The sequence below is a fragment of the Nomia melanderi genome, chromosome 7 (assembly GCF_051020985.1).
Source record: "Nomia melanderi isolate GNS246 chromosome 7, iyNomMela1, whole genome shotgun sequence".
NCBI classification, from domain to species: domain Eukaryota; kingdom Metazoa; phylum Arthropoda; class Insecta; order Hymenoptera; family Halictidae; genus Nomia; species Nomia melanderi.
Genome location: NC_135005.1, coordinates 3,979,050 through 3,991,109, shown reverse-complemented (window position 1 = coordinate 3,991,109; position 12,060 = coordinate 3,979,050). Strand labels below are relative to the sequence as shown.

General features: G+C 33.4%; 1 protein-coding gene across 14 annotated transcripts in view; it reads left to right on the top strand.

The window, feature by feature from the left end:
* Rdl (Resistant to dieldrin) overlaps positions 1-12,060 on the top strand; it is a 155,572-nt gene that overhangs the window by 79,162 nt on the left and 64,350 nt on the right. For all 14 annotated transcript variants that reach the window (XM_076369480.1, XM_076369491.1, XM_076369488.1 and 11 more), the window contains exon 2: positions 9,183-9,280. In XM_076369480.1, the coding sequence (XP_076225595.1) occupies positions 9,183-9,280 (98 nt within the window). The remainder of the gene's footprint in view (positions 1-9,182; positions 9,281-12,060) is intronic.

Below are 12,060 nucleotides of genomic sequence, written 5' to 3'. Positions count from 1 at the left end.
GATTCCATGAATATTTATTCGTAATAAGAAACGAAAAGAGATACAAAATATTTTGAAAACTGTTTACGTTAGCTTAAAGGGTGTAGAAGGTTATTATTGTGATTATTTTTTCTGTATCTCACTGTTCATGATGTAAAATGAAGAATTGTATGAAAATTTTGATCTTTCTCTGCTGTTAAATTATATGTGGCAGTTAAAGTTAATAATTCGAGTGAAGTCATTATGTCAGATGATGTAAATAGTTCCAAATTTCGTAAAAATATCATTGGGACATACAATTATTTGCAAAATGTTCTCGTATCCATATATATGATGGATTTTACCCAATTAAGATCAGTTTTATTAGTAAACTGTGTACAAATTCTCAGTTAAATGTATTCTAATGGAAAGTATATGTACCAAAGTCTATAAAAACATAAATTGTATGTGGTAATTCTAACTTTATTATTCGTTAAAAATGTAAAGTATGTTATACAAGTATACGGGTAAATACTTCTCTGAGTAATTGTATTTATCAATCTAATTGTTTAAATAAAGTACTTTATTTTATGCTTCACACCAACTGATGAGTATTTGGAATGTCATAAATGCTACTAAATGCGTAAAAATATCATTCGAAGCCACACGTACCAAGTACAGACGTACACTAGTTCGCCAGAGTATTTGAAATATGATATACAATGAAAATAGACACAAAATCCCCAGAATTATAGATATTCTTCAATTTTTCTATGCATGATACCGTAATATCCGAATACTTTTGTAATTCATTGTATGTATATAAATTTTGTTGAAATCGAACAATATACGTCTGAAGTAAAATGATCTTATTAGATTAGCAATTTCTTCCACATCCTAATGGTTTCGTAAATCACTGTACATCCACGATACCTTTTTGGATACTTTGATACTTTGATTTGAATACAATCTCGGCTAATGATATTTTCGTGGACGACTATGTTTCTTCGCCGCTTAACTGCTGACGACTACGACGACAACGTTTTAAGGGGAAACTTTCCGCCGGCAGACGAATTAATCACACATGGCTCCGTCTGAACTCCACAGCGCATTTAATCCGCCGGAATATACTGTGCGCCGAAGTTTACGGCACTTTGGAATTCACGATTCCATTTTCCACGCAATTAGCGCTGACTCCGTAATACTCGCCTGTCTCTCGACAGTTTTAATAATTCCGATGCCTGGCTGTGGAACCAAACTTTCGGATACTAACGCGCCGCGCGTATGAAAGGAGCATCGGTATTCGTTCCGAGTTGTCCGACTCGCCTCGTAAAATTCCGGTTCGTCCCGTGCGTGTACGATCGACTTGCTTTCACGGTTACGATCTACTGTTATTCCTTGTCGAACTGTTCATTGCCTAATGCTAAGCTATAGTTTCTCAGTGCAGACAAAGTGAAACTATTTTTAACAATTCAACACATTATTTACGGGTAGCCGATTTTACACCGCCAGTGTTTATCGAACGACAGTATATAAATCAGTTTCCTAAATCTTACAAGTTTCATGATTTATTTTCTAAACGTTAAACAATTGATCTCAAAATCATTTCGTTTACTTAGCTTTGAGCGTACGGTTATTAACCCCTTATCTTATCTTTTTTTATCAACTCTGATCGATGCAATTACTTTGTCATTAATAATTTATTAGAAAAAGGGAAAAATTGTATGTATATTCTCTGTCTACGTATGCTTTCAAGTATAATAATTAATTACAGAAGAATAATATTTACTTTGAATTCGAGTGAATCGAGTAACATTTATGTTTGTTAAATCATGTTGAAAATCTTCACCGCGAGGCTGATATATTGTTGCAGAGCAAGAGGTTATGAACCATAAATAATCCACAAGAACAGGGTAACTTACATAACGTTTAAGGAAGCCATTATAAAGAGAAGATTTCAATTTCCAAATCAGTAGATTGAGTTGTAAAAGAACTTTCTTAATGTCCCTAGAGATCGATGAATTGATAAAATTTTGGAAACGAAAAAGTATATTTATTTTTCTACTCGTTACACGGGGTAACTAGATCATAGAAAAAAGTCTAACAAAAGACGAAAATAAAGGCTTCACATTCTAAAATTAACTCAGACATAATCTTATACGATTTTCTGGACCGTTACAGAATAACAAGGTTAAAGAAGTTCAGAAGTCGACAATTTTTCGATTACAATATAGTAATCCTTTAATTTTTAGGAGTAGTGTATCACTACACACTAAACAATTTATTGACTGCAATCAGTACAATGTATTACAATGAAAAAGGCCAAAATTACAATAAAAACATGATGCTTGGGGTACACCTGTACTCCGATCGGTATTATGAAGGTTAACCGTGAAACCAGATTCCACCTGCATCCTGACGCAGCGGGCATCCAGATGTTCGTCGCTTGCGCCGCGATATTCGCACCCCTGTTATAAGAGTAGATATCTGCGTCTAATCGATACGCCTAACCTCTGACCTATTATCGCGGACCGCTGTTAAGTTCTTCGTGGGTATCGTTGCCCAAGATTCAGTTCGTGGCGGTCCCTGATTAAGAGTAACGAATGAGCAACGTACATACTGTGGACAAGACGAAATACGTTTCATGATTATCAGCGAAATACGAACATGTCGCTCGTGTTTTCATTGATGGATTGAGAAGAGATGATCAACTAATATTCCTGTTCATAAACCTTTCTACTGAAGCCGAATTCCATATCTTTTCTATTGTTATTTATTCATTGTATATTGTAACATGAATACTTCTATGTTGTAAATATTGAATTTTTCGTGTGAATTTAATCATTTAAATATAACAGAATTCACTTTTGTTTTAGTGAATTTTAATACACGACGTACTAAATACGATAATAGACTTACTAAATATTTTTCTGTTTCTTGGTTACATTAGTGGAATATTAACGAGTACTCGAATAAAAAGATCGAACATGAAGAAATCCGTTTTTAAAAAGTTGTAAGCACGGTCGTAAAAATACACAAACTTCTAGACCACAGCATCGTAAATGTAAAACATTTTAGTAGATGTTATTTTCAAGATTATTTGGAGGTCATTGATGTCTTTTTAATAGCATCAAATATTTCTAATTTTATAATGAAGCAGGTTATCTACATAATAAGTGGATTAAAAAATTAAAAGACTTAAGCTAAAAATTGGTGCCAGCCAGTGAGACACTAAGCGGATGTCTTTGCTGGACATGTTCATTCCCCAGTCGGAAACCAAATTAATTACAAGCAGTATGCACTAACGAGAGATCACAGAACCCAACCTCAAACCGGCGAGATTCAATACAGATAACCTGGAGATCGTGGAACGTGACCTCAGGCTAGAAAGATCTGATACTAACCATCTAGAGGTCGTGGAACCCTGCCCAGGCTGTTGACACTTGATATGGAGCACCCAGAGGTCGCAAAGTCAGGCATTAAAGTCGCGAGGCACGATTTAGGTCATTTGCAGGTCGAAGGATCGGAGATCCATGACTTATAAAATTTAATACATCAATCAATATTATTAGGATCCAAACTTATTAGATTCATCAATGGATGCATACTATATAAGTATTCAACCCTGCATGAATGTAACCAAGGTATTCTTTGAAACACGAATTACTTGTATCCACTGTGAAACGAAGAATTCAGATTACACTGAAGCAAAGTATACAAGGTGTCCGCTAACAAGGTAAACACAACGTGTCTCGTAAAACGGTAGAAAGTAGAGGAAAATATTACGAAGTAAAATCAAATAGCTTTAAATGCCGTATTACCTAGTCCACAAGTCACCTTCGATTGTGGAGCCCTATTAGAAATTTGAAAATTAACTCTACTTCCTTTCACATCACTGCATATTTTTTAATGCATCCATCAATTCACATTTTCACTCCCTGCAAGTTATTTCGTTTGCTGAAGAAAGTCATATAACACGTTCACTATTTGTGACACATATTTTAACCAAAAGTCACAAGACAATTATATTTATGATACATAAATGTCTTTTCCAAATATTTCGTAAAGAGCGAACCACTTAATATACCTGTATAGCGGTGTAGAGAGTATAGAGCAAACCATATAATTTAGTAAAATATTGTTATTACAAGATTGTTACAAAACAAATATTATTAAACAGTAATTATTATATGTGTTCTTAAAACTTTGTTCGGATTGATTAATCAGAAAATTAAAAAATATAACACGATAGGTTAAAAATACAAAGTATCGCTTTATTAAGGGTTAATTTGTGGATTGTAAGACTCGATGCAAGTTTCTGAAAAATCACAAGTTTCGTTGATACTCGAACAAGACCAGTGAAACTCGATACCAGCCGAGAATGGTAGAACTCAAGACTCGTGGGACTCACGTGACCCAGGGGAACTAGAAGTCCCGATGGTTTCAAATGTTTGACGAGATTCGAACAGGCTGAACTTGTGAAACCTCTTGTGGTCCTTCAGGACTTCCGGTCTTGTATAATGCCACTGAATTCGCTATCTTATCACGAGTCTAATGTTGGCTGGATCGAGCATGACTGTACTATAATATTAGCATTGAATCTAACTCGAGATCCTGTAATCTCGAGGTTACGTATTTTATATATTCTATTATAATCTTAGTTTTGGGATGTATTGGTTACTAATAGAAGATAATATTTAAATAATGTTTGATGATTTTTTATGAAATTTCACGCATGACAAATTGACTGATTTTATGAAAAGCAGTTTTTATAAAAATATGTGACATGTAAAATTGTGGATATACTTCCTAATACAAAACAGATATAAAATGAAGTTAATGGAATTCTTTTCTGTGAAATGTAAATAAAAATGTGTAGAAAATGTTGACAATATAAAATGTACCTACTAATTGTTCTATCAACTCGATCCATAAGGAATAAAACTTTTACGTAGTTTAAACATGAGTAGAAATAATCATTATATGCAAATATACGTATTTATAAATTAATGAACAAGAACTTTTATTACGGTTATCCTTATCACGATGCTAAAATAACAGCTATTTTAAATTTAAATTATATTATTCATTGATTATGCTTTATGCATTTGTGAATTTTACATGTCCATTAGATCCACAATCTAATAATTCTGTATAAGTATCAATTTACTCAATATAAATTGCTAACCTCGCAAAATACTTTGTTGTCGAACATCAAAATCATACGTTACTTGGATTCTGATTGTGGTAGGTTTTTGCAGGCGCAGAGAATTGTATCGGCTGTAGACTCGAAACCGTTTGATTGGCTGGCGAAGACCGACCGTATCTACTGACCCGTTAAGTAAAACCCAGACGGTCTGCATTTTATGCGTCTGACGTTGCATACACGTTCGTTCGTACTCAAGTACGTTACATAAACTGTAACAATGCTTCTCCGCGTTGTTGGAAATCCAAAGTAAAGAATAACAACAGTTTATTTTAATTACAATAAACAAATAATTTTTTAGTGAACTGCAACTGATAATAAAACAAAACAATCTACATATAAAGAATTTAATTTGATCCGGGAAATTTATATACAATTACATTTTAAAAACTAAATCGAAAATCTGAATGTGACAATTTATGCGCTTTAATTTGTTGTTGCAAAAAATTGTGTTTCAATTTCTTTCAAGTACCATTACTTAATCAAATCGATCAAACACAAATGCTATAATCACCAGGAAACAATTCTATATGAAAATATAATTTACAAATGTATAATAACATTTATTCATTTGAAATTTCTTACTCGAGAAAATTCAATATGAACATTTTTGAAACATACCTGCATTTATTTAACCATTTATACAGTATATTCGAACTCGATTATTTGAAAAATGAGGTTTCGAATAAAGAAATTTCATTGTATATTTATCGCGTATTGAATTTTTGTATGCGCAAGAATTTCCAAAAAGCATGTGTCCTTGACAAATATGTACGCTCGATTTTCTCGAAAAAATAGTTTTTCATAAAAAAATATTATTATATCTCTCCCACACATTTTTTCATATAGATTCACATAATGAAGACATCGTGATTGTTATTTCAAAGCATTATTGGCTTGCAGTTATTTCATATAAGAAAAAATCATATTATGAAGAACAATATTGCAAGCAATATCAAAGATATCGGTGACGCAGATATTAGAATAAAGCAGTAATATCCATTTTTAACGGAACTCTATATATTACACTTTACAAGAGTCGCGTGAAACCGCCCATTGTTTTACGGTGAATTGTTAATCTTCGTGAATGGAGTTGAAAAACACGGTATTAGAAACAATTTCCAGAGCACATTGAAGTATAGACGAAGTAGCGACATGCATTTTTATTCGAGCACAATGGATTCTTTTCATGAGTATTTCGTTAAAACTTCCATTCAACGTGGCTCCATTATTTTAACGTTCACCGTGACTTTTCATGAATCATATTGTAAAGCGCAATGTTTATACATTTAATAGGGTTATTTGGCAGCTGACACAAAACAACAATATTTATTTTTCCGTGTATGGACGGTTTACAAAAGGTCCGTTAAATCCTCTTGTTAAAATCTGTTCCGGCGTTTTATCATTCCACGCGGGGAAATTATTTCGATAAGCATTCGACAGCATCGAAAGCACGGTAATGTAATTTAATTTTATTTGCCTCGAGATTTTTCCAAAACCGAGTTGCTCCATTAATATCGTCGTCGAATAAAATGCGCTTGTGGATTATGTTCCAATAACAAACTCCGTTTTTCATGTCTCTCGGTACTGAAATGATATTATCTTCTACCTTTTCACGTCATTGATCGCGCAAAAGCGTTAGCCGCTTGTACCCGTCAAAAGCATATTTTTCGCTTATCCGAGGCAGGACGAGATTGAGCCGCGCGGATCAAGTACGCGTTTGCACAACGCACGATTCTACCCAATGTTATGCCTGTACGTATATACGTATATAATAAAAATGTATACTGTCATCCAGGTAAATATTTTTTAATTATCGGGTAAAAATTCGAAACTAAGTGAATGAAATATCATGTTTCTGCTTTCACGTTTACATTGTGGAACTGACATTTCTGTTCGCGAATTTTACGATATAAACGGTTTTTCTTAATTATAAAATATGTTGCATGTGGAAGTTACGAAGACAGCTGTTTTTACGTTTGGTTTTATTACAGTGCACATAGGTTTTCGTATCTTTACTGACATCTATTACATACGTACAGCCGTTGTAGTTGATCAAATATAATATTAAAAGAACATTTGAACATTTGAAATTCAAGAAACACGTTATGTTATTAAGTAATCAATTTTCAATTTGTTTCAATGGTTTGGTAATTTTATTGACGATAAAAGTTATTTGCTTTTTTTATCTTTGATAACACGATTTTCTATCTTATGATAACATATCTGAAACAAATATGTAATTACGTCTGTTAAAAGGTTGGTAGGGCACTTTCAAAACTAAGGGCCATATATCTGGTTTTGTATATACGTACAAAAGGAATGGGATATACCAAAATAACGCATAACGTTAAAAGTAATATACTAAAACTAAATTAACTTCCTGTATACAAAATGATAAGGCATTTAAATTATAAAATTGAAGAGATACTGAAATTTCAATAAAATTGCATATCTCCTTATAATATAATAAACTCTTTCAGTATTGTGAGGATCTTATTTTCAATTCAAAGGGTATATTGTATTGCTATCCAACATTTTCCAAGCGTTCTCTATAGTATCGAGGTTAAGAAATAATTTGTAACTGTGTTAGCGGTATGCCCAGTTGCGTTATCCGGCTGCTGCATATACTTTCTTTTAATAAGTTGAATTATTTCGTGGTATTAATTAGCCACAGAATAAATTTTATTTTAAAATTTTATTTTGAAAAGCTGAAAAAGTTTGCTTAAAAAGCATAGCATTGGTTAAATTCAACCCAATCCTATACCTTTCAAGCAAACTTTTTCAACTGTCATTAATTAACCTCAATATTTTATTGTCATTAAACAATAAGTTTTACAAATTAACAATTCCTATAACATATATTTATGACAATTTAAATTAAGACTATCTTAAACAAAAATCTGAAATCAATAAATGCTTTCCTCGTTCCACTCGAACTCCATTTATAATTATTAACCACTTCTACTGATACTACCAGTCCAGTTAGTCGTGAGCTTTTTGTCTCAAAGAAGACAATCACGTGATTCGACGATAAATCAGAAAGTAAATGTTGCTGCACACTAGTAACCAATCGTATATTGCCAAGTAGCCGTTATTTGTCAACTAAAATGTTCTTCCACGTAAATTTTATTATTACAATATTTTTACATAAACTTTTTACTATCGCAGCAAAAATCGACATAACAATGTTAGCCAAATAGAAATCCAAATCAATTTTGTGAAGTGTTCACTCAAACAAATTAAAGTCAAGTAGAAGAAAGCTTCAAAATAGGTACTCAAGTACCTCGTTGCCAACATAAGATTTAACCACCAAAATCATAAATTTCTTAACCCAATTGCATCATTAACGTGTATATACGTTCAATTTTGTTACTCATTATCACAAGAGAATTAAGTGTGACTTTATATTTTCCGTTAGCTAGAAAATAAAAATGGAGGGTGTTATCGGAAATGAAAGTAGTAAGTCTGATTAGTAGTAGCCCTTTTCACTTATTCTAATTTTTCTACTTAGATCAAATTTTTTAAAAATCCATGATAAAGGCCTTCTTTTTTACACTTCCTTATAATGCAAATGGGTTAATCATCCACTGTTCTATACAACCAACAAAAAATGAAACGATCTGCCTGTGCAACGTCGTCTGCAAATATGTTGCAGCAAAAGTCGTTGAAACAGTAAGTAACAAGTACCAATTCCTTTATAAATCTAATAATCTCCCGCAACTCTCGTCCCTCCGGTAAATGCCGGAACAATCGGACCTCCGCTCAAGAACAAACAGCTCCGTGCCGCGTTCCGCGTCTCCTTATCACTCTTTAACTTCGCATTATCTAAAATTCAAGTTTCCTCTGTCGAGCGAAAAGGTGAAACGGTTTCCTTCGAGAAAACTTTCCCAACCCGTGACTCCGTGTGTACGTAGCCCCGATACCTTTAGTTTCATACGCCCCCTCCCGACGGTGGCCCCGAACTTTTTTACTGCCAGGCAAGTTTCACAGAAATCGTTATCCTTTTATATTGCAGAACCGGCGGAGGCAATATGCTGGGTGACGTCAACATCTCCGCGATATTGGACTCGTTCTCCGTCAGTTACGATAAAAGAGTAAGGCCGAACTACGGAGGTGAGTAGGGTTGCGATTTTTCCTGGCTATCGTATAGTCCGAATCATTCGACTATCCTGCGGTAGCATCGATGATCGTGCGCAAAATCGCGATCGTCTTTCGCCACGTGATTAGCTTGTTAACCGGAGATAATGAGTATTCGTTGTTCGTCTTCACACCTTTATCTTCAACTAATTCTTCATTTTCTTTGTAAACATTCTTACATTAAATTCTGTTGTAATGTTCGTGGAAATATTAACACCAAAGTTACCGAGCAATTAGACTGACTTATTTCCAATCTTTTATAGAAATCAGAACAATACGTTTCTTGAGATTCGAAGGGTCTCCTAGTCTTGTATCTGTACAAATACACAAATTTAATAGAAAATCTTTCCAAAAACGCCTTCGTAATTTAAATACTTGCAAAATAAACATTCTGAAGATAGTCAATTTGACCTTTTCGGTAGTTTTCGGTAGTTTTAGTGTTAATGAAATTATTGTAACTTTTATCATTACGGGTTAAATCATGTTAGTTTGCTGCCATTTCACTTGTTTTTCGTTTGTATGAATGGTCGTGATTAAGAAATTAGCCGGTTAACAGGTTGATTTGTTGTTATCTCTCGAATAGAGACGATCGATTCACGTTTTGCGTACGATTGTTCGATCATTTCTCGCATACCCGCTTTCTCGACGCATTTCTGATAGTCGTTGCACGGACTGGGCATATCGGGAGTCCTTTTCGTAGCGAATGCAGCATCGTCTCGAGAATTACTCACATATGTACGATTCTGTTTTTCTTTTTTTCTTTTTTTTTTCTTCTTTCTTCAATGGAGTCATTACGAATCAGAGCTACGTTATACGATATTTCGAGAAATCGACTTTACACGCTGCGAATATCGGGATAAGAGTTTCCGAACGTGTGCTTGGGTAAGAGTAAAAAGTAAGTTTTATAGAAGAGTGGCTATTAGTGCTGGAACGTGGATCAATAAGAAATAAAACAAAAATATTTGGAGATAAAAAATATTGGAAGATGTGTATCTATGTCTGCCATTTTCAATGAAATAGAAGGAACAAGTATTAGATTGAACGAAAAGTCTCATCGTATTTTTTAAGGATGCCTGAAAATAAATTCCACTTCAATGAAGAAAATTTTATTAAACTATGCGTCACATACTGTATTCCAAAATTTCCTTCAGTTTTTTATTTATTTATAATATTTTTTCTCGTATCATTATTACACTCCAGATTTTATGCGTATATACCAAATACGAGTATCCAATATAGAAGATAGAGAAATGTTAATATAAACATTTATTTTATACTTCAATTAAATATATTTCATACTCATAAAATAAATTATTTCGTACATTAATACTTTACCTTTAGCTGATTCAAATCTGCAAGAGAAAACATCTAAACATTTTTATTTCGCATGAAAATCTGCAGTCTGCGACAGGTATCAACGCCACATTGAAAAGAAAAATGAAACTTTTTGACCGGGCCGGTCTAATGGGTTCAATTACCGTAGCGGAAGGATGGGGTCAGCGAAGAAGAATTGAGACTTCCGATAGCGTAAAATGGGAATAGATTTTAACGAAAAATAACACACCACAAACGTAAGGAAAGAAGTCCGTGAAAAAAAGGGGGGAAAATCGGCAGAGTAACGAACGAAAAACGGTCCGGAAACGTTGATCGAGATACGACAAAGGGACAAAAGCGGGACGACAATGTAGAGGAGGGTAGTACGCTCCGGGAAATATTTTTGACGCCGCTTACTCTTTCGTCGCGGACGATACAGAGAAGAATATTCGGAACAATAGGGAGCAAGCTCGTGGGCGTGTACTTTGCCGTCGTAAAAATTCTCAGCCGTTGCCGGACATGGAATGAAAAGTCGCGTCATTTTTCGATTCGCCGCCGGATAGAATTACTCGCTGGTCACGTTGATGTAGTTAGAACCGCGAATGAAATGCAATGTGAATAAGACTTTAAGAATTTATGTATACATAAACAACTGCTGCCTACTTGTCACCATGTTTATGTTATGAGAAATGACGCTGCTACAGAGAGTGAATACAATTTTTAAAAATAATTTTCTGTGATGTAACTTAAATGGATATATTTGATGTTAATTTTCATTGGTGAATGCAATAAGTCTTTAATTCTTAGATTGTGAAGATGCTCATGTATTATTGGTAGACTGCAGATCTTTCTGCAAATGCAAACATTTGAGAACGCGAGTAAAAAAATAAAATTACGGTGGAAAATACTTTTTCTAAGAAATGCTATGGAAACTATATTATGAATAATTTTTATATTTTTCTTATTGAGCACATTTTGTGCGATTTTGCATTTTCAAATTTCTCATGGATGTATACAAATCTGTAGTCTATTATAAAATAGAAGTGGATATTTGGTGAACGTAAAAAGAATGTTTGAATCAAAGATATAGATGAAACGAAATGTAGTTTTTTGATTGATGAAGTACTCTGTAATTAAGAATTTATATTAATTGTTTAAAAATGTCGGAATAAATTTTGTACAGAAAAAGTAGTAATGATGTTAGTAATCTTTGAAATGTTTTGTATAAGATACTATAATAACTTCACTTACTTATATGTATAAACGTAATAAGGTGTGTAAAAGTTATGAAAAAATATTAGAATCATAATGAAGGCATATATATTTATACCTACTTTTCACTTTGAAATTTGAATTTAAAACTGAGTAATAATACCGTAGTAGGTAATACTTAGATTAACCCAACCGTTTTACCTCACATCAAGGCTAATAGGATTATACAC